Here is a 26,254-nt window from a genome sequence, read left to right as displayed (position 1 = left end):
GTTGATTCTTAAGTTTGTAGATGGCACAATAATCTGTGATATAGTGGGCAACACGGAAGCTTGTCAATCCTCTTGGTCAGATCCTTTAAAAATCGAATCAAATTTGTGAGACATGATATTGCACAAACAAGTTCCGTCGCCTTCTGTGCCTGAATGTTGTATTTCATATTCCCAGTATTCAGTTTTTTTCGTCTAATAAGTTCAGGTAACTATTCTCCCATATACATCGTCTACGACTGATCTTGAAAATCTCTCTATCGGCCTATTTCACCTTGCCCTATTCTTTTTGTCATGAAATTACGTCTTACTCATCACATCACAGAGCTTTGTTTTTGCCTCTCCTTTCCCCATTCTTTGTAAGTTAAAACTTGTTTCAGTTCTAACTCCAAAAACATTTTAAATACAAGAGCAGTTCTGTTGAAAGATCATTGATCTGAAACTTTACTGCTGAATATTATGACCATATGGGTTTTTTTTTTCAATTTTAATGCACCTGCGGTATTTTTTTAAAGTAAGGTAGAAGAAACCTCCATTATTTTAATCAAATATGATGGATGCCAATTTATAATACTAATGGCGAAAAAAAGTATGTCACCTTGGATGAGAGTTAAGGCAACCAATTGTCCTCTTTTCTTTTGCATTCTCACTCTGAACTACTCCAAGCATTTATTTTAACTGCTCTGAAGCCTCATCCCATTGATTCCAGCTCTACAATTGACTGTGTCAGAATTGTTCTTCAATCTTAACAACCTGGATCATTGGATGTGAGTGCATCTTTTAACTATTCCTTTCCCATATTTTTCATTCCAGGTTGGATCATTTTTTATGATCAATTTATGTCTAGTTGTCATAGCAACCCAGTTTTCTGAAACCAAGCAACGTGAAAGCCAACTGATGAAGGAGCAGCGAGTTCGCTTCATGTCCAACGCAAGCACGCTGGCCAGTTTCTCTGAACCAGGGAGCTGCTACGATGAGCTCTTAAAGTACATTGGCCACATGCTGCGGAAGGCCAAGCGCGAGGCCGTGCGCGTTTGCTATGTCGTGGTGGCCAGAAGGGGAGTGCAGTTTGCCAACAGGAGCGGGCCGCGCGCACAACCCCGCAAGCGGCGGAAACGGAAACGGGCAGGGTCTGTCCATCACCTAATTCACCACCATCATCATCACCACCATTACCACGTGAGCAATGGAACCCCGCGGGCACCACCAGCCAGCCCGGAAATCAGCGATGTGGAAACCAATTCTGCACACAATGGTGGCAACAGACTAATCGTGCTGCCCTCACCTCTGTCCAGTCTGCAATCCCCCCCTCCTCCTCCATCACCTACCGCTGCCGCTCCTGGCAATACTGAATCTGTCCACAGCATCTACCATGCCAACTGTCACATTGAGCCAATCCAGTGCAAATCTTCCCTCATGCAAGACGTAGGCTTGATACCCCCAGATGCACTCCAGAAGAATTTGGATATCAAAAGCTACCCAACCGTGCACCCCAGCTCCCCACACCAGGTGATCAACCTCAACACCAAAGGTGAGAAGACACTTAAAGATGCAACATTGAATCCTGATGACGCAAAGGCAAATCTCAACATCCCAGCCGGACCATACCGGAAGATGCATCGACTCCTGGAAACACAGAGTGCCGGTAAGTGACCCAATCCAAAGGAGAATTTCCATTGCCATTACCACAGTGCGATGTACATATGCAGGTGCTTTGTCAAAACCATCTATTTAGAAACTAGACATTTTTTCTAAGTACCATCATTTGTTATGAATTGCCATATTACCAGGTAACCATGTTTTAAGAGTGTGAATGGAAAATGAAAATGAACAGTACTGAAGCAAATCACCCATTAGGAGCCTTCCTGATATTCAATTCTATTGACTTCTACAGAACAGAATATTGGGCCTGAGTAATAGGCAGCTGAGTAAATAACTCGGGTTTAATTTAGCCATTTTCTGTCGTGAATAGTATCGAGAAAAAAGCAAATCAAAGCCACGCTAACATTGACTTTTGCAAAGATTGAAACAAAGGAGTTAGAAATTGTGGAGAAGCGCCTTCTTCTCTGCGCTATTTTCAATTTGTTCATGTCAAAGAATTGAGTTTGAGTTTAGTTTATTGTCACATGTACCGAGATACAGTAAAAAGCTTTTGTTGTGTGCTCACCAGTCAGTGGAAAGACAATACATGATTACAATCAAGCCATCCACAGTGTACAGATACATGTTAAAGGGAATAACGTGAATAAAGTTTAGTGCAGGATTAAGCCAATAAATTCCAATCATAGATTGTCTGAGGGTCTCCAATGAGGTAGATAGTAGTTCAGAACTGCTCTCTGGCTGTGGTAGGATGGTTCAGTTGCCTAATAACAGCTGGGAAAAGCTGTCCCTGAATCTGGAGCTGTATGTTTTCACACTGCTTTACATTTTGCCTGATGGAAGAGGGGAGAAGACGGAGAGGACAGGGTGCGACTGTTTTTCAATCTTAGCAATCCTGAAATTGTTCTGACTGAAAAACTCTTCCTGAATGGACTCTTCTGGCCAGTGAAAGAAAAACACTGGTCTCCCCCATCTGAGCTGGAAAATAGTCAGTTGCTCCACATCTTTTGTTTAGAGTACTCAAGATAAAGTGATTGGAAACGTTTCACAATCAGTATCCCAGATGGTACAATCAATGATTTTACTTTGCAGGCTGTTGCTCATCTGTAAAACATAAGTAATTTCTGCTCTTATTTACAGTTTTGTGTAAAGGCCAATAAGCCAGTAGTCTAAAACTTTAAGGTAGACAAAAATGCTGGAGAAATTCAAACTTTGCTAGCTTTTGTTTTGGAGTAGTTTTCGTAATGGGATAGCCTGATCATTCTCAAATTGTCTGTTCAACTGTATCTTGGTTTTCCACTTACAAAATGAGACAAGGTATGATCCATTGCAGGTTTGTTTGTCTGTGGATTGGGCCAATACCAGACCTTTAACTTTTGTCTGATTAACTTTTGTCTGATAAACTGCATTTACCTACTCACCTATTGGTGATTACTATTCTTCTCCTTTCTGGGCACCCAACCTTGCCAATGTACAGTGAATTGAGAAAGTATTCAAACCCCTTCACTTTTTTGTTACATTATAGCCTTATTCTAAAATTGGTTACAGTCATTTTTTTTTATCATCAATCTACGCACAATACCTCATAAAAGCGAAAAATTTAGTAATTATTGCAAAATAATTAAAAATAAATAGCTGAAATATCACATTTACGTAAGTATTCAGACCTTTTGCTGTGACTCTCAAAATTGAGCTTTGGTGCATCGTTTTCCATTGATTATCCTTGAGATGTTTCTACAACTTGATAGGAGTCTACAAATGGTAAATTAAATTAATTGTACATGATTTGGAAAGGCACGCACCTGTCTATATAAGGTCCCACAGTTGACAGTGCATGTGAGAGCAAAAAACAAGCCATGAAGACGAAGGAATTGTCTGTAGACCTCCGAGACAGGATTGTGTTGAGACACAGATCTGGGGAAGGGTATAAAACATTTTTTGGAGGTCCCGAAGAGCACAGTGGCCTCCGTCATTCTTAAATAGAACTTTGAAACCACCAGGACTCTTCATAGAGCCTGGCCAAACTGAGCAATCGGGGGAGAAGGGCCTTAGGATAGAGACTTACTATTCAGGGAGGTGACCAAGAACCCGGTGGTCACTCTGACAGAGCTCCAGAGTTCCTCAGTGGATATGGGAGAAACATCCAGTAGGACAACTACTCCGGAAGTGGCGGCGCTGGTGAACGGCTGCGGCTCGCCTGCAGTCCGTTTGTCTTTACTTTTTTGTTGTTTTTTTTTGTTTTGTCTAGTTAAGTTTTTGGTTTTTAGGTTGTGTTTAGTTGGGGGGGTGGGGGGGGGGGGGTTGAAACGGGACTTGCTGTCTCTCCCTTCGGGGGAATGCGACTTTTTTGTCGTATCCCCCTTCTCTGCCTCCGTCTGCGCTGAGGCCTAATGGCGGAGCTGGCGACCTCGAGACTCCGGAGGCATCCAGTCAGGACTCACCCTGGAACGGCGCTCCCATGAGGAGCTGTGACGTTCCCGTGAGGGCGGTAGCTGGACTGGAGGGCGGCAGCTTCGACCACCCCGGGCCGCGGTGTTTGAGCCGGCCCGTTTGCGGGGTTCGGTGAGCCGCAGGATTGTTTGTGCCATCGCCCGGTGGGGAATCGCCTCAGCGCAGAGGGAGAAGAGGAGGGAAGAGACTGCAGCCCTAAGATTTTTGCCTCCACCACAGTAAGGAGGTGCTTGGAGGATACACTGTGGTGGATGTTAATTTGTGTTTAGTGTTGTTTATTATTGTATGATTGTATGTATGACTGCAGGCACGAAGTTTCGTTCAGACCGTAAGGTCTGAATGACAATAAAGGAATTCAATTCAATTCAATTCAATATATCTGCAGCACTCCACCAATCAGGCCTTTATTGTAGAGTGGCCAGACAGAAGCCACTCCTCAGTTAAAGGCACATGACAGCCCGCTTGGAGTTTGCCAAAAGGCATCTAAACAAAATTCCCAGGCCTGATGAAACCAAGGTTGAACTCTTTGGCCTGAATGCCAAGTGTCACGTCTGGAGGAAAACAGGCACCACTCATCACCTGGCCAATACCATATCTACGGTGAAGTATTGTGGTGGCAGAATCATGCTGTAGGGATGTTTTTCAGCGGTAGGAACTGGGAGACCAGTCAGGATCGAAGTAAAGATGAACGGAGCAAAGTATAGAGAGATCCTTGATGAAAACCTGCTCCATGGCATTCAGGACCTCGGACTGGGGCTGACGCTCACCTTCCAACAGGACAACGACCTAAAGCTCATGTCCAAGACAACGCAGGAGTGGCTTTGTGACAAGTCTGTGAATGTCCGTAAGTGGCCCGGCTAGAGCCCGGACTTGTACATGATCGAACATCTCTGGAGGGACCTGAAAATAGCTGTGCATCAACACTCCCCATCCAACCTGACAGAGCTTGAGAGGATCTGCAGAGAAGAATGGGATAAATTACCCAAATACAGGTGTGCCAAGCTTGTAGTGTGATACCCAAGAAGACTTGAGGTTGTAATCACTGCCAAAGGTGCCTCAATAAAGTACTGTGTAAAGGGTCTGAATACTTATGTAAATGTGATATTTCAGTTATTTATTGTTAATTATTTTGCAAAAATTTCTAAACACCTGTTTTCACTTATTTTATTGTGGGCTATTGTGTGTAGATTGCTGATAAAAAATGAATTTAATCCATTTTAGAATAAGGCTGTAACGTAACAAAATGTGGAAAAATTGAAGGGGTCTGAATACTTTCTCAATGCACTGTATCTGCTTATACATGTGCTTTCATTTTAATTGTACCATGTTCTCATCGTTGGGCTTCCTGAATGATGTGTTTGAGAATAGATGCAGATAATAAAGGTTTTCTGTCCATTGTCTTTTACATGCAATTAACTCAATAAACACTGCTGCTTTTTCAGTATATTTTGGCAGCAAATTATTCAGTGTGAAAGGAGAAAGATTTGTACATTACAAATGTATTATATGCTTTCAGTTAGTCTTTTGAGTATTATACTTAGGTAAGTAGTACTGTATGTGCTACCAAATGAAAAGGGATTTTGCTTAAAGGGCCTGTCCCACTTTCACAACCTAATTCACGACCTCTGCCGAGTTTGCCCTTGACATACTCGCAGCATGGTCGTCACAAGGTCATAGGAGGTCGTAGGTAGGTCGTAGGTAGGCCGTGATGCTAGTCATAGTTGTAGGTATTCGTGGCATCAAGTAGGTCGGGGCGTTTTTCTAGCCTGATGAAAAATGTCCATGAGTAAAAAAGGTTGTGAATTAGGTCGTGAAAGTGGGACAAGCCCTTAACTGTGTTTATTGATAACCCAACAGTACAAGATAGAAAAACAAAAGAGTGTGCATGTGAACAGGAATAAGAATTCATATTACAGATTGATACAGCAACTTTTAATCCCATGAATTATCATCAACTGAAAAAGTTAAATTGTTCATCTGAATGTTTCTGGTGGTTTAGGAATTTGTTTTGGATTTTGTTTTCTACATTCCTATTTTTCAAAATAAATAGACCAAATGTGATTTTCTTTACTCCCCCACCTGCAGGCCCTTGTAAAGGATCCTGCAAATTGTCAGGTCACTGCCTACCTTATAGCTCTCCCAGTGGAACAGCCGACATTCTGAACTGCGATCCACAGAGCTGTCCCATCTGCATCAGGAACAATGAATCCAAGATGACGGACAATGAGACGTTGGATTCAGAGAGTGAGGGTGTGTATGAGTTCACACAGGATGCTCAGTACAATGACCAACGAGACCCTCAACGCAAGCAACCCAGAACAAAGAAATGCTGGGCATTTTGGAACATGATCTGCAACACCTGTCGCAAAATTGTTGACAGCAAATATTTTGGTCGTGGAATAATGATTGCTATTCTCATCAACACACTAAGCATGGGGATTGAATACCATGAACAGGTAGGGCAGAATAAGTTACTCAAAACTCACCTTGTTAAGTTTGTATCTTTACAATGTATTTAAAGTATTAAGAGTTTAAGAAGGAATTGCAGATGCTGGAAAATCGAAGGTAGACAAAAGAATCTCCTTTAAATCTAGCTCTTTGACCAAGTTGGCTCAGTATCAAATTTTAACTTATTATGCTCATGTAAATTATCTAGGGGTGTTTTATTACACTAATTGGACTCTAATTTCAGTTGTTAATGCATGAATGAGCAGGTTTGCTTTATGTATCGCTTGTGAATCAAGGGAATGTGAGAATCTAGTGCACACACACAATTAACAATGATGGATGAGAGAGCAGGGCTGAGGCCACTGAGGCTACACCTGTGTCACATTTGCAGAAGTGCAGTTGTTCAGCAGGCATTTTGAACCTGACCAAAATGGCTTTGCCAATAAAGGTCCCTGGCTTCCTTTAATGTCCTTAAGTATAATTTGGCATGATATTTTTGGATTGCAGCTACCTGAATTAAGTGAGTAGCCCCTTAATATAAATTTCCATCATCAGTTTCAGTTTAGAAATGCAGCACGGAAACAGGCCCTTTGGCCCTCCGAGTCCATGTCGACCATCGATCACCTGTTCGCACTAGTTCTGTTATCTAAATTTCTGATCCACTCTACACATCAGGGCCAATTAATTTTGCAGAGGCCAATTAACCTAAAACCTGCTTATCTTTGGGATGTGAGAGAATACTGGAACACCCAGAGGAAACCCACACGGTCACAGGGAGAATGTGCAAACTCCACACAGACAGCACACGAGGTCAGGATCAAACCCAGCTCTCTTGTACAGCAGCAGCTTTACCAGCTGCGCCAGTGTGCAGCCCGTCATTCTTGTTGTCCATTTTATGGAAGTGATCTGGATTTTGTGATGGCAGTGGAACGATAGAAAGATCCAAAGATCCAGTGATGTTTATGCCATCGACGTCCCTTACACAAGCTCAGTTGCTCAGCAGCATCAATTGAAAGAGGTTCCCTGGTGTCCAGCAGCCAGATGTCATATTAGCTGAGCAACTGCTTCAGAACAGTTCACAGACAACAATCCATTGAGGAAACTGCACAATTTTCATCTCGCCTTACAAACTAAATAAATAAATGTTGGACAGGAAATGAAAAAAAAGGTGCAAATTGAAATTGAAACTCGTCATCAGCAAAAAATTAAAATGCATTATATATTGAATTATTTATGTAAGATAATTAAAAAGAACTCAGCCAGAAATTATTGTAATTCAGCTGATCTCAGCTGACATCTATGTTATCAAAGTACTTTTTCTTTGGTGCTCGTCCCCCCCCCCCGACCAATATCCAGATCCAAAACCTGAGCTATTGATTTTCAACAGCTACCCCCTCCAATCCAAGTGGACGGTGTAAAGTTTCATCCATGCCTTCGCCCAACCATAGACTCAACCCTGACTCCCACTGATGGTTTACCATGGCTGCCAACCAATGCCAAAGAGGCCTCAAACACGCCTCTTTAGGAATAAAAGAATAGGAGTAGACTATTTAGCTTTTCAGGCCCAATACTCTGCTCTATGAGATCGCCGCTGATCTGTGGACTAACAAGATGACATTAGATAACCATCTTGACAACTTTATACACCATGAACATTAGAACTATGCCGAAGATTGACACAAAATTCTGGAGTAACTCAGCGGGACAGGCAGCATCTCTGGAGATAAGGATTGGGTGATGTTTCAGGTTGAGACCCTTCTCCAGTCTATTGCACGCAGATAGCCACCATTTGGATAGCTGCCACCAAGATAGCCACCTCTACATCAAAAATTAGGGGCACATTGTACCTAGGTTTCCCATGATATTGTTAAGCATTACAAACCAATAAAGTAATCATGACATGGAAATGTCTTGGTACTTTATGCAATACTGAGCAACTTTTGGCTCCTTCACACGGAGATGAAGAAAGCTTTGAAGTTTACGAGAGGTTTCTTCACCTCAGATGCTATGGATTTGCATATCCTTCTTATAGACCATGCATGATTCGCCAGGTCCTCTGGATTCCACCCACATCCCAAAAATGTGCAACTTGTTAGGTTAATCGGCTACTGTAAATTACTCCTGGTGTAGATGGGTGATGAGAGAATCAAGAGGGTCATTAATGGGCATGTGAATCAAAGGAAATGAGGCACTTGATCGCCAAATTCTTACCAAGAAGCAGAACAGAGCCAAAGGGCTACAGTGCATTCTTATTCCTATATTTAAAAATATTATTATTACAAGTATATGCTTGTTACTGGACTATATACTCCATACCAGAGATACAAGAAAGAACACAATTGCAGTTGTTGAATTTATGATGGATTTGCTTCAAAGTATTGTGAGAAATGATTTTTGAGAATTCATATTCCGACAATGGTTTTCAACTTCATTTTTCCATATTCTTACATTGGAATGGGGATTTCACTGGTTAGACTCACATCTATTGTACATCCAACAACTGTTCTTGAGAGGAGGTGGCGAGCCATCATTCTGCACAGCTGTTTCTTTCTGGTGAAGGCGCTGTTGGGATGGAAATAAATCAACTTCGGGTTATCAGAAAAATATTAACGGTGTGCTCAGTCAAATACTGTCTTGATCTCAAGGGCGGTCGCCCTCACCCTGTGTGTAGCATGCAGCACTTTGATCCATGATTGGACCAAGGCCGTGAGAAGGATTGGAGTGAGGAGCTTTGAGGAGCAGGTTGTTGGTGACGAAGTGATGCTTGATCTCGGGCAATGGTACAGCTTTTGACAATTTGTGGAATATAGTTCTCAGAAATCCTGACCTCATTTTCTACCAAGCCTTAGTTCCCCCACTCTTCTGTATACAGGTGCCCCAAAGCAATGGAGAGTGTCCACTTCTATCTAGACAAAATCCTTCAAATCCTATGTCTATGTTCATTCCCTGGCCAAAAATCCCAGAATTGAAGCGCTAAAGATATTGAGTCAGTTCACAATATATATTCGTGGATTGAGCATGTCTTGCATCTGGCTCCGAAAAAAAGGTATTTGACTCAGAGAATACCATGTGGACAGAAGAAACGTTTCAAGGCTATTCTCAAAGTCACTGTAGAAAAAAATTAATAGCATCACCAATTTGTGGGATCTGTGGCTGATGACTGCTTAAAATGGAGCAAAGGCACTGATTATAGAACCTCATCTCTTCATCAGGACCTGGCAGGAAAATCAAGTGCCACCTCTCAAGCTGCCCACCTGCCTGGTAAAATATCACCTGCCACACTTATGGTTGATTTCCATATTGCCCTCATTGCCCACTCAAAGCCTACAGAATTAGACTGGAAGCATCCTCAATTCTGAGGGACTATCTAAGGCAGTGGTTCCCAACCTTTTTTTGGCCATGCCCCACCTAATCACCTCTAAAATCCTGATGCCCCCCCCCCCCCCCCATGTGGTGATATATAATTCTTATCATTTAAAGAGCAATGGCGCGGTGATTATGTAATAACTACACAATAAAGATCTTTTTTTTACCCCCAAAAAATTATTTACTCAAAATAACATCTGAAACATAAACTACATATGTTTACCTGATGGAAAATCCTAAAAAATAAAAATTGAAAATTTGGACGCAGACCTCCTCAGTCGCGCTCAATTGCCCCCCTTAAAAATCAAATTGCCCCCCTGTGGGGCGTACGCCCCACGTTGGGAACCACTGATCTAAGGCGAGTTGCTTTGAAGCAACTTGATTTTTAATATGTTTAAGGTCTCGCTCTAAAATTATTGATTCATACTCAAGGCATCAATTTATTGTAATTGGAAAGGCAAAAGAACTGACAGGATCATGGTTTCTTGCTTATCTCCTTGAATGAAGAGAAAAATGGTAAAGAACATGGCAAAATAAAAAAAATAGTTTAGCTTTCAGGATGAATGTAACCTTTTCTTATGAAGGCAGGTGTTATTCTTCTTTTGAGAAACTGAACTAATTCAGTGCAGATGTCCAATGTATATCGCTGGGATTGTGCTTGTCAATGCATTTAATTACTGTCAATGACAACTTTGCCTGTGGTGCTTATAATTGATCTTAACTCTGGCTGTGTGGGATGATGCAATCCCTAGAAACAGGTTTAAAAAGCACTGTCTTCTTAATTCTGTGCAATGGAAAATAAATATCTTTCATTGTCCATGGACCCGGTTATAATGTGAGAATTATGTGGTTTGGAAGGTTATGCGTAGCAGACTCTCACAGGGCATGCATTTTAAACATATATCAAATTGTGTGTGAGCAATAAAGTAGCATCAAAAACCTCTGAAATGTGTTTGAAAACCTCAATTCCCCTTGTCCTGATCTTTCACCCCACCTGCCTCCGCATACCAACACATTATTTTGCATGTTCAAGAAGGAACTGCAGATGCTGGAAAATCGAAGGTAGACAAAATTGCTGGAGAAACTCAGTGGGTGCGGCAGCATCTATGGAGCGAAGGAACTAGGCAACGTTTCAGGTCTGAAGAAGGGTTTTGGCCCGAAGCATTGCCTATTTCCTTCGCTCCATAGATGCTGCCGCACCCGCTGAGTTTCTCCAGCAATTTTGTCTACATTATTCTGCATCATTGATGCCATCTTCAATATGATCCCATCACCACATCTTCCCATCTCCACCCCTTTCCTCTTTCTGCAGAGCCCACTCCCTCTGTAATTATTTGGTCCACTCATCCTTTCCCACCCAAAACCACCCCCTCCTCAGGTCCTTTCCCTTGCAACCGGAGGAGATGTAACACCTGTCTGTACACCCCCATTCAGGAACCCCAGTAGCCCTTCCAGGTGAGACACAGGTTCACATGCACCTTCTCTAACCTCATCTAATGCATTTGGTACTCCGAATGTGGCCTCCTTTACATCAGCGAGACCAAGCGTGGACTAGACAATTGTTTCACCAAACACTTGCGCTTGGTCTGTCAGTGCTTGCTGGACTTACCAGTTGCTAACCATTTCCCATACCTATTCCCATAATGAACATTCTGTCTTGGGACTTGGAGGAACACCGCCTCATACTCTGCTTGGGTAACTTACAACCCAAAGGTATGAACATTGAATTTCCAATTTTAGAAACTAACTAACTACTCCCCCCGCCTCTCTTTTCTCCCCTCTTCCATGTGCTCCACGTGGATGCGCACACAATTCTCCCACTATTCTGCCACCTTTCCCCCTTACCCCCATCCCCTTCCACCTGCATTCTTTTTTCACACACGATTCAAGCCTCTCTCCTCCTTACAGCCTTTTATCTCCTTTTCATCTCTGGCCTTTGTCCACCCATCTGTTAATCTACTGTCCTCGCCCCAATTCACCTCGCATTTGCCTGGTTTTGTGTCGACCCACCTCAACTTTCTATTACAATCAGTCTGAAGAAGGTTACCGACCCGAAACATCATCTATCCACATTCTCAATAGATGATGCCTGGTCCACTGAGTTACTCCAGTCCTTTGTGCTTTTTGGCAGAAATGTGTCTGTGGTTTCAAACCATGAAACCTGGAAACAGAGGCTCTCACAAGAATATTTTCTTTCCATAAATTTTGGGCACATTTCTCTTTTATTGAGAACAAGCCTACAGTGTCAGAGACCTGGGTTCAATTTCGGTTTCTTTTTTGAAAGAATCTTTGAAAGTAGCAAGGAACAGAATATACCCTAGTTATGGGATGTCAATGCCTATACCCAGTGTAACTCAGAAGCATCAGTACGGACCAAGCAGAATGATTTCTGAACCCACATCTAGTCTGCAGCAGATGGTGAGCGATCCTACATGAAGGATAAACCAACTTCACCAATCTACCTGTTACAGAAACATAGATCATTAACAGTAGGAATGACCACCGTACCATTCGTGTGAAGACAAAGTCACACAAATCAAGGATACCTTTCATCCTGTTAGGTGAGAAATATGGTACATTCAGGTAGAAGAGATCAGGCAGCTCAAAACTGTGCCACTGTGAGTCAACAGTAGTTGTAGAAATACATTCCTTTGCCGTCTGTAACCTCATGATGGCCTGTCATACCCCCTGCTTTATTATTAGCTGCAAGAAGACCAAAGCAGGTGCAGTGCGGACTCAGGCAGGGAATCCTCAAGGATGACAGTGCCAAGCATGTGCGTGCCATAGACAGGCTGTGGTATTTGCAATCATATTTAGCCAGATGTGCTAAGTGAATTGTTCTACATATGTGATATGAATATGCCTCCGAGCATTGGATGCAGTAAAAACTATGGGACCACACAGCATCTCAGCTGTAATACAAAAGATCTTTGCTCCAGGAACAGCCAAGCTGTTTCAGTATAATTACAATCCTGGCATTTCAATAACAATGTGGAAAACGAGCCAGGCCAAATCCAATCCAACTAATTACCACCCAGTCGGTCCACTCTCGATCATCAGCAAAGTGGGGGAAGCTGTCATGGACTGTGCTATCAAGCTATTACCCAATAAATAAAAACTACTGAAATATATCAAAAAAGTTAAACTTCATAGGTGAGAGACACTACCTTTAACATCTAGAGAGCATTTTTATTCCAGTGTGGCATCACGGAATTCTGGTAAAACTGAAGTCAATAGATATCAAAGGTAAAATGTTGTGCAAAAGCTTTAGGACCAGCCAACCTCTCAGTTCCAATATAGAAGATATTTACTCCAGAAATAGCCAAGAGGTTTCAGTAAAATTATAACCCTTTCATCTAATCAACTGTATGGAAAACTGGTTAATGGTTGTTGAATGTTAGTCACGGAACTGTGCAGCAGTTAATTAGGCCCTTCAGGCCATCTTGTAAATGCCGATCAAGTGGGCATTCTTGACTAGTCCCATTTGCCTTCATTTGCACTGTAGTTCTCTAAGTCCTTCCTCTCAATCCACATCAATGCAAATGTCATTTAAAAGTCAGAATTCTATCTGTTTCTATAGCTTCCTGGCAGCTCACTCCAGATATGGATTATCTGCTAAGTGAAGAAGTTGCCCATGTGGACCCTCTTAAATCTCAACTCTCTCTCATTAAGCCTACGTTCTTTAGTTTTAGAATCGCCTACCTTGGAAAGAGACTGTTCACTTTATTCATGCCCCTCGTGATCTTTTACATCTCAGTATCACAATCTCCTATGCTCCAAAGCAAAAAGTCTCAGCCTATCCAACCTACCCCTGTAACTCAAGCCTGCAAGCCCAGGTAACATCCGAGTAACTCACTTTTGCACCCTTTCCAAGTTAATGACATCTTTCCTGTATCTGAGTGACCAGAACTGCATACAGTACTCCAAGTGTGGCCCCACCAGTGACTTGCACAGCTACAGCATGATAGAAAATATAGAAACATAGAAAATAGGTGCAGGAGTAGGCCATTCAGCCCTTTGAGCCAGCACCGCCATTCATTGTGATCATGGCTGATGCGCCAACTTCAGCATTCAATATTCTTCCAATAAAGGCAAGCGTGCCAAATACTATCTTCACCACACTGTCACAGGCCTCCAAAGCAGCTCACCACCATCTCAAGGACAACTAAAGATGGGCAATAAATATTGGCCTTGCCTACAGTGACCACAGCCCATATATGTATTCAAAAAAATGTAATTGGCTTCTCTATAACAACATTATGGGCTAAATTGTGTCAGATCACTGCGGCTGCTTGGTTCTGAATAACATTGAGGCCGGAGTTTAGCAGCGTTCCCAGGAATAACAACCACACTTCTCGATGCTGCATCCATAAGCCAAAACCACAGCATCACCTATATGGCTTTTAACAGGTTAAGATTTTAAGTGTTTCATTCATGTGTACGGAGGTACATTAGATGCACTGGTTATGGCTCTGGCTTGTTAAACTATGTAACCCACCTGCAATTAGTGGCTCCAGAGTAGAGCAAGAAATAAAATATTTCCCTATTTGATCTCCAGTGCTTTCTATACTTCCACACTGAAGATATACAAAGGAAGAAAAATCTGAGCATGCTGATGAATGCACTGCATTGAGCAGGTGATTTTCCATGGAATCTTAAGCAAGCCGTTAGTGTAATCCAACTCATTCCACATTAGACTCATTTTACTCCCTGTATTTGCTCAACCACTGAAGCTGCATGTTTCTATTATTCATTCAGGTACAATTCTAAATTTCAAATCTGCCTTTTACAGTATGTATCACAGCTTGTCGCATTCACACTATATTATCCAATCAACCTCCCTAAATCTGTTGATCAGTAACTATGTTACAGAGTTGTGAAGACTCCCATTTGCTCACACTGACAGCATGAACTTAGTCATGTTAAGCTGCTTTGTGCATCTTTAGCACAAAATCGTTTCCTCCAGTTGCTCTGGTCCTTTCTTAAAGGCTTAATGGGCCAACATCTCTTTATTAGTTCCCTACAATGTGGCTGTTCTTCTCTGTGATTATTGGTTTGCTACTTATCTGTTAGATACTACATTAGCATATAAGACCTTTTGAGTTAGACTCTTGGAAAACTGATCAAGTGTGTGTTTTATTCTCAGTTATTTCCACCTTCTGAAGCAACTCAGCCATCAAGACCTCCAATACTGTCTCCCACAATACAATCAAATGATCTGCGTTCATTCTGTATGATTTTACAGTATGAAATGATATTCTGTGAGTTAAATAAAGTCCCTGGTCCATGTGGCACAGTTCTGCATCAACAAAATGATCTTAACTGGAAATTGAAACCTAAACATTGGTGCCAGTGGCATCTTTTTATACGTGCAGCTCATGTTCAGACGCTTCCTAATGTATGTTATAATGCAGCCACCGCCTTTTCTGGTTGAAGTCATGCCAGTTGTATGGCCATTTCCACAGGCTATCCACCATAGTACTGCTGACAATTTTCCAGTGTCATTTGTGGATGTGATGCTGTCAGCAATGCATTCAACAGTCATCACTGCCTCACGGTGAAAAAATAGAAACATAGAAAATAGGTGCAGGAGACATTATTTATGTCTTCCTTAGTGAAGACAGAACCAAAGTAGTTATTCAATTGGTCTGCCATGTCCTTGTTCCCCATGATCAATTTGCCTGTTTCTGACTGCAAGGGACCTACATTTGTTTTAACTAATCTTTTCCTCTTCACATATCTATAAAAACGTTTGCAGTCAGTTTTTATGTTCCCTGACAGTTTTCTTTCATAATCTATTTTCCCTTTCCTAATTAAGCCGTTTGTCCTCCTCTGCTGGACTCTGAATTTCTCCCAGTCCTCTGGTAGGCTGCTTTTCTAGCTAATTTGTACGCTTCATCTTTTGTTTTGATACTATCCCTGATTTCCCTTGTTATCAACGGATGCACTACCTTCCCTGATTTATTCTTTTGCCAAACTGGGATGAACAATTGTAGTTCATCCATGCAGTTATTAAATGCCTTCCATTGCATATCCACCATCAACCCTTTAAGAATCAATTGCCAATCTATCTTGGCCAGAGGAAGAAAGAGGAGATCTGATGGAAGTACATAAAATGACAAAGTTGTTAGTGGAAGGGTGTTCTCTTTGGTAGGGGAGAGGGGGATCAAATGCTAGAGGTTACAGGTACAAAATAAAAGGAACAAGAATTAAGAGATTAACAAGATCAACATTTTTATACAATTTGAGATTAGAATCTGGAATGCATTGCCTGCAGATGTAGTGGAGATCTCATTGAAACCTACAGAATAATGAAAGGTCTAGATAGGGTGGATGTGGAGAGGATGTTTCCAGAAGTGGGAGAGTGTAGGACCAGAGGGCACAGAATAAAATTTCGTACCGTTAGAATGAAGAAGAGGAAGAATGTCTTTAGCAGAGGGCGGTGAATCTGTGGAATTCATTACCACAGATGACAGTGGAGGTCCAGTCATTGGGTATTTTTAAAGTGAAACTTGATAGGTTCCTGATAGGAATGGTGGCAAAGGTTATGGGGAGAAGGAAGGAGAATGGGGTTGAGATGGAAAAAGAATCAGCCATGAATAAATGGCAGAGCAGACTCAATGGGCTGAAATGGCCTAACTCTGCACCTATGTCTATGATCTTATGATTTCTTTAATTTTAGTGGAACATTGCAAAGTGAATGGATATTTATATCCACTTGAATAAATGAATATAATGGCTGAGTGTGTTTGGAAATTTCCAGACATGGTGTTGGGATCCCTGTCTGTAATTGAAAAAAAATAATTGGAGACAGAATAGACTGCAAATGCTGGAATCCGGAGCTAAAAACAAATCTGGAGGATCGCAGTGGATGAGATTGCATGTATGGAGGAAAATTAACATTTGATGTTTCAGATCGAGATTCTTCCTGCGGACTGTAAGTTTCCTCCGCAGATGCTGCTGGACCCGCTAAGTTCTTCCAGCAGTTTGCTTCTTGGAACAATTCCATTATTCATTTACAAGATTATTGAAAGAAAAAAATAAGATAACTACGTTCTTTGAGCAGACAACGGGAAGTGTCTAGACGTTGGAATGTAGTCCATTGTATAGCCACAGAATTAATCTCCTCAACGTCAGTGTGGTATCCTTGAAATATTTTAGACCTGAAAATCTAAACCTGTCAAGTCAGCATTGCAAACTGTTGATTAGACAGTCCGACTCATAATTGGCCCCAGAAAAGATAGATCCGCAACTCCTATATCGAGTGGCCCTAGCAGGATGTCCTTGCGCAAGGCCATTTATTTTAACTCAGAAAATTCCACCTTTGATGCCATGTGCATTTACAGGCTCCTCCTCCATTTGGCCATAATCATAGGTTGACAGAATACAGTTTTATGGGAAGAGAGTGCATCTACATTTTAGTCAAATAGAAATTTGGAGAACAACAAAATATTAGAAATAGGAACTAGAAAAATATACTGTCGACTTAGTAATCTCACATCGGTTTTTGTTTTTGTATTTACCTTGGAATCAGAGTTAGAATATTTGATAGTACGATAGCCTTGGGTACTCTTTATTGTTGGACACTCCTCCTTTTAGTGGGCCTCGATCAAAGGAAGCAAAAGTTTTAGCTAATTTCTTTAACATGTCTACAACTTAAAGCAACTCATTTAACCCCAAAATGTTGCTTGACAAGATTTCTTGAATACGTAATGGTAGCTGCGGAAATGAGCAACCTGTGATGCAGCTAGCAGCTTGGCTTTTTGTAGCGACTCATTAATGTTTGGCAGTTAAGTGGCCTCTAATATAAAATTAAGGCAGCCAGAACTTACCCATGCTAGGCCCTGAGGCGATTACCGTGACACATTGTCACGAGAATCTAACAGTTGACAAATTGTACCAGAGAGGGATATATTTCCAATGTACTGGTGCAGAGCAAGTTTATACCATTTTTTTCCTACTGTTTCTTCTGGACCAAAAAAGATTAATTATCAAAACAGTACTGACTGTCAACTGATGGAGCCTTTGAACAACAAAATGTTTCATCGTTTAATGATCTGGTTAACAAAATATAATTAATTAAATTGAAATTTCAATGACCTGCAAATTGAAGGAACTGTTGAAAAAAAAGTTTTTTGGGTTGGTTAACTTACATTGATAGTGTCTCATGTTGACTTATTTTGCTTGATGTTAACAAAGGAAATGTAAGGTGTAATCGGGGTTGCAGTGAGGATAAGCTATAAATGAGGACATCCAATTGATGCATTAACGGTAGTTTTCGAGAAAGTGTGAACAAAAGAGTATAAAAGCTATGAAACAAGTGTAGTAAGTGAGTGAGCACAAAAAAAGGAATGTAAAAGTTACAAAATCCGAAGCTGTTTGACTGAAAAGAGAAAAACTGAGAGAACATCACAGCTGAACTGGCCAGGCTAGGCAAGTTACTTAAGTTAATAATAATAATAATAATAATAATAATAATAATAATAATAATAATAATAATAATAATGCATTTTATTTATGGGCGCCTTTCAGAACACTCAAGGACACCTTACAGTTAAAACAAGCAAACTACAAATATATAAATAAAATGAAACAAAAATAACATATCCATGAATTTGATAGAAAGTGGAGTTACGTGGGATAGGCCAGTCTGAATAGGTGAGTTTTGAGGGAGGTTTTAAAGGTGGAGAATAGTATGGTATGGATGGATAGTGGGAGAGAGTTCCAGAGGTGAGGGGGAGAACGGCTGAAGGCTCTGAACCCCATCGTGGACAGGCGGGCAGATGAAGTTGAGAGCAGGGAGGAAGAAGAGGATCGGTGAGTTCGGGATGGAGTGTAAGGTTGGAGGAGTTCGAAAAGGTATGGAGGAACGAGATTGCGGAGGGCTTTGAAAGTGCGGTGGAGAATCTTAAAATCAATGCGGTATTGGACAGGGAGCCACTGTAGTTGTTTGAGGGTGGGAGTGATGTGTTCGGTGGATGGGGTTCTGGTGATAATGCGGGCAGCTGAGTTCTGGACCAATTGGAGTTTATGGATGGACTTGTGGGGTAAACCAGAGAGGAGAGAGTTACAATAATCAATACGGGAGGTGACGAGGGCGTGGATGAGAGTAGCAGTGCTGTTAGGGGTGAGTGATGGACGAAGACGGTGGATAGTGCGTAGGTGAAAGTAAGCAGACCCAGTGAGATTATTGATGTGTTTTTCAAAAGAAAGTGTGCTATCAAGGATGACACCCAGACTTTTTACCTGAGGGGAAGGAGGGACTATGGAATTGTCAATGGTGAGTGAGAAATTGGGACATTTTGATAGGGTGGATTTGGAGCCAACAAGGAGAATCTCAGTTGTGTCACAGTTGAGTTTGTGAGCAAACCAGGTTTTAGTTTCCACTAAGCAGTCAGACAAGGAAGAGGGAGGAAGCATGGAAGTGGGTTTTGTGGACAGGTAGAGCTGGGTGTCATCTACGTAGCAGTGAAAATGAATGTTGTATTTCCTGAAAATAAAACCAAAATAAATTATAAAAAGGAGGAGCCCTAGGACTGAGCCCTGGGGAACACCACTGGTGACTGGGGAGGAGTGTGAATGGACATTTTTAAGTTGTACAAACTGAGTGTGGCCGGAGAGGTATGGTGTGAACCAGGTGAGTGATGTGTTGATGATATCAATGGAGGCTAGACGGTCGAGGATGATGTTGTGAGAGATGGGTCGAAGGCAGCAGTCAAATCAAGGAGGATGAGTATGGTGAGAGAACCAGAGTCGGCAGCCATCAGCAGGTCGTTGGTGACCTAGCAGGTCGTTGGATTCCTAGCCTTTTCCTCGCCAACGTGCGCTCACTGGCAAACAAAATGGATGAACTCCGGCTAAGGATCACCTCCCACAACCGGATCAAGGACTGCAACATCTTGATCTTCACTGAAACTTGGCTCAACACTGACGTTCCTGACAGCGCCATCCAGCTATCGGGGCGTCATTTACTCCGAGCGGACAGGACATCAGACTCTGGTAAGACCAGAGGGGGGGGTCTGTGCATTTATGTAAACAAAGCATGGTGCACGGACTCCACCATCATCGAGAGTCACTGCTCAGCTAACCTTGAATTCCTCTTGGTTAGATGCAGACCGTTCTATCTGCCCAGAGAGTTCACCTCCACTGTTGTGACTGCAGCCTATATCCCTCCTGATGCTAATGCCAAGCTTGCAATGAAAGAGCTGCATACTGCCATTAGCAAACAACAGACTCACAACCCCGAGGCAGCCTTCATTGTTGCGGGTGACTTCAATCACTCCAACCTGAAGACTGTACTCCCCAAATTCCACCAACATGTATCCTTCCCCACTAGAGTAGACAAGACACTGGACAAAGTCTACACCAACATGGCTGAAGCTTACAAAGCCATCCCCCTCCCCCACCTTGGTCAGTCTGATCACGTCTCATTGTTCCTGCTCCCTAAGTACTCCCCACTCATCAGACGGGTTAAACCAACTGTAAGGACAGTTAAAGTCTGGTCAGAGGAAGCGGACTTCATACTTCAGCAGTGTTTTGGAAACACTGACTGGAAGGCGTTTGCAGCCCAGGCCACCCTTGACTCTCACACGGACATTGATTCCTATACATCCTCTGTTCTGGACTTTATAAACTCCACCATCAATAGTGTCACCTCCCTCAAACAGGTGACCATATACCCGAATCAGAAGCCATGGATGAACAGCGAGGTCAGGCTACTGCTGAAAGCACGGGACACCGCTTTCAGGTCAGGCGATGCTCGAGCCTACAGTTCATCCAGGGCTAACCTGAAGAGGGGCATCAGGAAGGCCAAGCACTGCCATAAGCTCAGGATTGAGGAGCACTTCAACAACAACTCCGACCCCCGACGCATGTGGCAAGGCATCCAGGCCATCACGGACTACAGACCCTCCAACATCACCCCCACATCCAGCGACGCCTCCTTCCTTGAGGAGCTGAATCACTTCTATGGCCGCTTCGACAGGGACAATCTAGAGACAGCCATCAAGGCTGTGCTACCTGCCGATCACCAACCCCTCACACTCACCCCCTACGACGTGTACGTGGCACTGAGTAGGACTAATGCACGTAAGGCTGCTGGCCCTGACGGCATCCCCGGGCGCGTGCTCAGTGCCTGTGCTGCGCAGCTGACAGACGTCTGGACTGACATCTTCAACCTGTCACTTGCCCAAGCAGTTGTCCCCACTTGCCTTAAAGCCACCTCCATCGTGCCAGTGCCAAAACACTCCACTGCGGCAAGCCTCAACGACTTCCGCCCAGTTGCACTTACCCCCATCATCACCAAGTGCTTCGAGAGGCTGGTCCTGGCACACCTCAAAAGCTGCCTACCCCCCACACTGGATCCCTATCAGTTTGCCTACCGCAAGAACAGGAGTACGGAGGATGCCATCTCAACGGCACTTCACTCCGCCCTCTCCCACCTTGACAACAGAGACACTTATGTAAGAATGCTGTTCATCGATTACAGCTCAGCATTCAACACCATTATTCCATCAAAACTGATCACCAAACTCGGTAACCTGGGCATCGACCCCTCCCTCTGCAACTGGATACTGGACTTTCTAACCAACAGACCCCAGTCTGTGAGGTTAGACAAGCACATCTCTTCAACCCTCACCCTGAACACCGGCGTTCCTCAGGGCTGTGTGCTGAGCCCCCTCCTCTACTCCCTCTTCACCTATGACTGCACACCTGTACATGGTACTAACACCATCATCAAGTATGCAGATGATACAACGGTGATTGGCCTCATCAGCAACAACGATGAGCTGGCCTACAGGGAGGAGGTCCAGCACTTAGCAGCATGGTGCGCTGACAACAACCTGGTCCTTAACTCCAAGAAGACCAAGGAGCTCATTGTAGACTTCAGGAAGTCCAGAGGCGGCACGCACACCCCCATCCACATTAACGGGACGGAGGTGGAACGTGTTTCTAGCTTCAGGTTCCTGGGAGTCAACATCTCCGATGACCTCTCTTGGACCCACAATACCTCTACTCTGATCAAGAAGGCTCATCAGCGTCTCTTCTTCCTGAGGAGACTGAAGAAGGTCCATCTGTCTCCTCAGATCCTGGTGAACTTCTACCGCTGCACCATTGAGAGCATCCTTACCAACTGCATCACAGTATGGTATGGCAACTGCTCTGTCTCCGACCGGAAGGCACTGCAGAGGGTGGTGAAAATTGCCCAACGCATCACCGGTTCCACGCTCCCCTCCATTGAGTCTGTCCAAAGCAAGCGCTGTCTGCGGAGGGCGCTCAGCATCGCCAAGGACTGCTCTCACCCCAACCATGGACTGTTTACCCTCCTACCATCCGGGAGGCGCTACAGGTCTCTCCGTTGCCGAACCAGCAGGTCGAGGAACAGCTTCTTTCCGGCGGCTGTCACTCTACTAAACAACGTACCTCGGTGACTGCCAATCACCCCCCCCCCCCCCCCCGGACACTTATTATTTATTTTTTTATTCAAATCGTTTGCTATGTCGCTCTTCAAGGGAGATGCTAAATGCATTTTGTTGTCTCTGTACTGTACACTGACAATGACAATTAAAATTGAATCTGAATCTGAATCTTGAATAATGCTGTTTCTGTGCTATGGAGAGGGCAAAAACCAGATTGAAATTGTTCATAGTGGTTATTGCTGATGAGATGATTGTGGACCTGTGCAGCAACTGTTTTTTCTAGTATTTTAGAGATAAATGGCAAATTGGAGATTGGTCGAAAATTATTTAGATTGTTGGGATTTGCACCGGGTTTCTTAAGTACTGGAGTTATTGCAGCGGTTTTGAGAGAGGAAGGAACATGAGCAGAAATAAGGGAGGAGTGGATGATGTTAGTTATGGAAGAGGAGAGGGAAGGTAGACAGGGTTTGACTAAGTGGGTGGGGACGGGGTCAAGCTGGCAGGTGGATGATTTCGATTCTCGGATGAAATCAGATATTTCAGTAACAGTTGGGAGTTGAAAACTAGATAATAAAGAAAAGGGGGGGACAGAAGAAGGTGGATGGAGTGCACTATTATCTGTATTATATAAAGAAGGGAGCTGTTTGTGAATGTTTTCAACTTTGGTTTTGAAAAAGGACATAAAACTATTACATTGAGAAGTTGAATACAAGTGTGGTGGAAGAGTATACGGTGGAAGAGTGAGATCATGTTAATTGTGGAAAACAGGGCTCGAGTGTTCCCTTCGCCAGATGAAATTAAATTAGCATAGTATATGGATTTAGCTATGGAGTGGGCATCCTTATAGTGCAGTATGTGGTTGTCATACATGTCCTTGTGAACAACATGTCCGTTTTTTTCGTACAATTCAATATTGGATCCTAAGCCTGCAACATGCCTAGAAGAAGATGTAGTTTAATTCCTCAAGCTTTCATTGCAGTCACCAATCTGTGTTTGGTTTCACCAATGGGGAAGAAACCGTATTGTGGATGCTAAATGCAATGTACTGCACTTGGAGAAAGGCAAGTCCATTGCTGCCTCACCTGGAATGACTGTTTCCGTAGAGGGAAAATAAGAGGTAAAAGTAAAGGTTTACATAGTGTAATTGATTTGCAAAATATCTGTGTCCAGTGATGCCACTGTAATTCTCCACCCACTTTGATTAATGTGCCTGTGGCTTCTTGCTTTGATATAAAAAGGCCCTAAGTAAGCTTGAGGAACAACGCCTCATCTTATCCTTGGCATATTGCTAAGAGAAGCACATTGATGGTGTTGAAGGAAAGAAGGTAAACCAAAGTGATCAACAAACTATGGCTGATTATTTGTACCAGCCTTGATGCCATCAAATATGAATCCAAGTCTTGGCACTTACAAAGCAATCATGCTCTGGGTTAATGATAAATATTGGCTATAAGTAATGCCATGTGAACTTTTTCATCTGCCTGGGGAGTTGTCGGGGCTAATCATGATTCTATTATTCAAACTACACCCAGAATGAAGATACTCAGATTAGGACTCTCGCCTAGTTGACTACTTCAAATATTAGAGAAACAAAGTAATTTAAAATATATTTTTAAAGATGTACTTAAATTTATGTTCTGTGATTCTGCAGCCTTGGCTGAGTTTAAATTATATTGCAGATTGACCAGCAAATAAACCTTCACATTAGATAACCAAAGGAGTCATATAACATATAACAAACATATAACATATAACAATTACAGCACGGAAACAGGCCATCTCGGCCCTACAAGTCGGCATGGAGCAAAGGCAAAAAAAGAGCAAAGGCAATTAACGATATTCAAACTGCCAATCAATGTTTGTCCAGATAATCTAGGGTAACATGTTTCATGGACGAATGAGCAAACTTCAGATTTGCTTTGTTCCCAAGAGGACCAAAGCATCACATATATATCTTGTGCCACGCAAATCATTCCAACCCCAGCCACCACACGGCATTGACTGCTTATGCACAGCCTCACAACATGACCATACTTGCATTTAATTGTCACCATCTACCATCTTATTGCCCTAATTTTATGAAAGTTTATTATAGTTTATTCTTTAATGAGCAACGTGTCGAATCCATCTGAAGGAATTATTGGTCTGTAAGTAATTAGTAGTGCTGTGACTTATCATTTCACAATCTTCCCAAAAATAGCTCAACCACGTGAACCTTTATTTTTAATTTAAGCTTTTTTTAGGATTATTTGGCGTGCAGTCTGATACAGAACAAACTTAATGAGCACAATGTTTATCAAAGCGTTTTTTGAGATATGTATTTGGTTTATATTTCGAAAAATTATTTTCAAACTAATTTGACTGGGAAGTTGGAACACATTACAAGAGCTTTGGGTTTTTCTTTTAATTAATCAAAATGTTTACAACATAAGCATGGACTTTAGTCAAACACAGTATTTATACATTGGAAAATTAAGCTTAGCTTTGTACCTAGTTCTTAGCTATACTGTAACTATTGACAAAACTATACCTGTAATGCATACATTTCACTGTTCTTTTTTAATGAATCAAAATCTTTACAACATATGCATTAGTTAAACACAGTATTTATACATCGGGAAATTATGTTTAATTTTGTACCTACTCGGCTATACCAGTATTGACAAAACTATGCCTGCAATGCAATAATTTCACTGCTCTTCCTTTTCCTTTATCTAAAACATTTTCAAGATAGATATGAAGGTTAGTTTTGAAAGTTAACCATATTTAACATGCTTGTTTGAATCCTAATGGCTGTGCTTCACAAAACTTCTTATTGATGGAGCAACGTAATACTTTGAGGTCTGGAGATACAGGGGATGAGGGGTGACATTTATCACCAAAAGCAATGCTAATTTGGCTCATAGCGAGTTAGTGGTCCTGTTTTATACTGTGCTTAGTTTCCTTTTAAATGCAGTGGATAAGGTTGGGCTGGTGTAAAGTGGGCTGCAAAATGATGGCAGTAAGCAAATTCTGGACTATGGTTCTAATCCAGTTTCACGCTTGCTGAAATCCACATATACATTTTATTAAGTAATATTTTGGAGTAAAGGAAAGACTAATGTTTTAATGGGTGCATCTACTATGCAATCAGTATTCCAGCCAACAGGAATTCAGCTTCCAACTATTCCAGCTGTATTTTAGCTGAGACTGAAGTAAGAATATTAAGTTGGCTCCTCATGAGGGAAATCATCGCTGATCTCCAGTGCAATGTGTGTGTAATCACGGAAAATAAAGTAGAATTCACGTGACGTCCAAGAAACATTTAACATTAGCACATTTAAAAAATAACTCTTGTTGGCCAAAGTGCTTTGCATTGGTGGAGGTACTAACGTTATAAAACAGTGGTTCATAGATTAAGTACATACATAAATACATACATATAGCCCTCCCTCAGAGGACGTCAAGAAAGGCTTGAGAGTAAAGATGAGTTTTACGTCTCGAATTAAGGGAGTCGATGGAGGGGGTGGTTCTGATGGGAAGAGGGATGCTGTTCCACAGTCCAGGAGCTGCAACCACAAAGGCGCGGTCGCCCCTGAGCTTATACCTAGACCGTGGGATGTTCAATAACTTACAAAATTCTTAAGGGGTTGGACAGGCTAGATGCAGGAAGATTGTTCCCGATGTTGGGGAAGTCCAGAACAAGGGGTCACAGTTTAAGGATAAGAGGGAAATCTTTTAGGACCGAGATGAGGAAAGTGGTGAATCTCTGGAATTCTCTGCCACAGAAGGTAGTTGAGGCCAGTTCATTGGCTATATTTAAGAGGGAGTTAGATGTGGCCCTTGTGGCTAAAGGGATCAGGGGGTATGGAGAGAAGGCAGGTACAGGATACGGAGTTGGATGATCAGCCATGATCATATTGAATGACGGTGCAAGCTCGAAGGGCCGAATGGGCTACTCCTGCACCTATTTTCTATGTTTCTATGTCTATGTT

The 26,254-nt window shown here is 42.4% G+C and overlaps 1 protein-coding gene across 1 annotated transcript in view; it reads left to right on the top strand.

Annotated features, from left to right (window-relative positions):
• cacna1g (calcium channel, voltage-dependent, T type, alpha 1G subunit) overlaps window positions 1–26,254 on the top strand; it is a 239,374-nt gene that overhangs the window by 61,419 nt on the left and 151,701 nt on the right. Inside the window, exons 7-8 of the mRNA XM_055654095.1 lie at window positions 811–1,642; window positions 6,133–6,503. Coding sequence (XP_055510070.1) covers window positions 811–1,642; window positions 6,133–6,503 — 1,203 coding nt within the window. The remainder of the gene's footprint in view (window positions 1–810; window positions 1,643–6,132; window positions 6,504–26,254) is intronic.

This window comes from Leucoraja erinacea, chromosome 23, assembly GCF_028641065.1.
Source record: "Leucoraja erinacea ecotype New England chromosome 23, Leri_hhj_1, whole genome shotgun sequence".
NCBI lineage: Eukaryota > Metazoa > Chordata > Chondrichthyes > Rajiformes > Rajidae > Leucoraja > Leucoraja erinaceus.
This window is presented reverse-complemented; position numbering and strand designations above follow the sequence as displayed.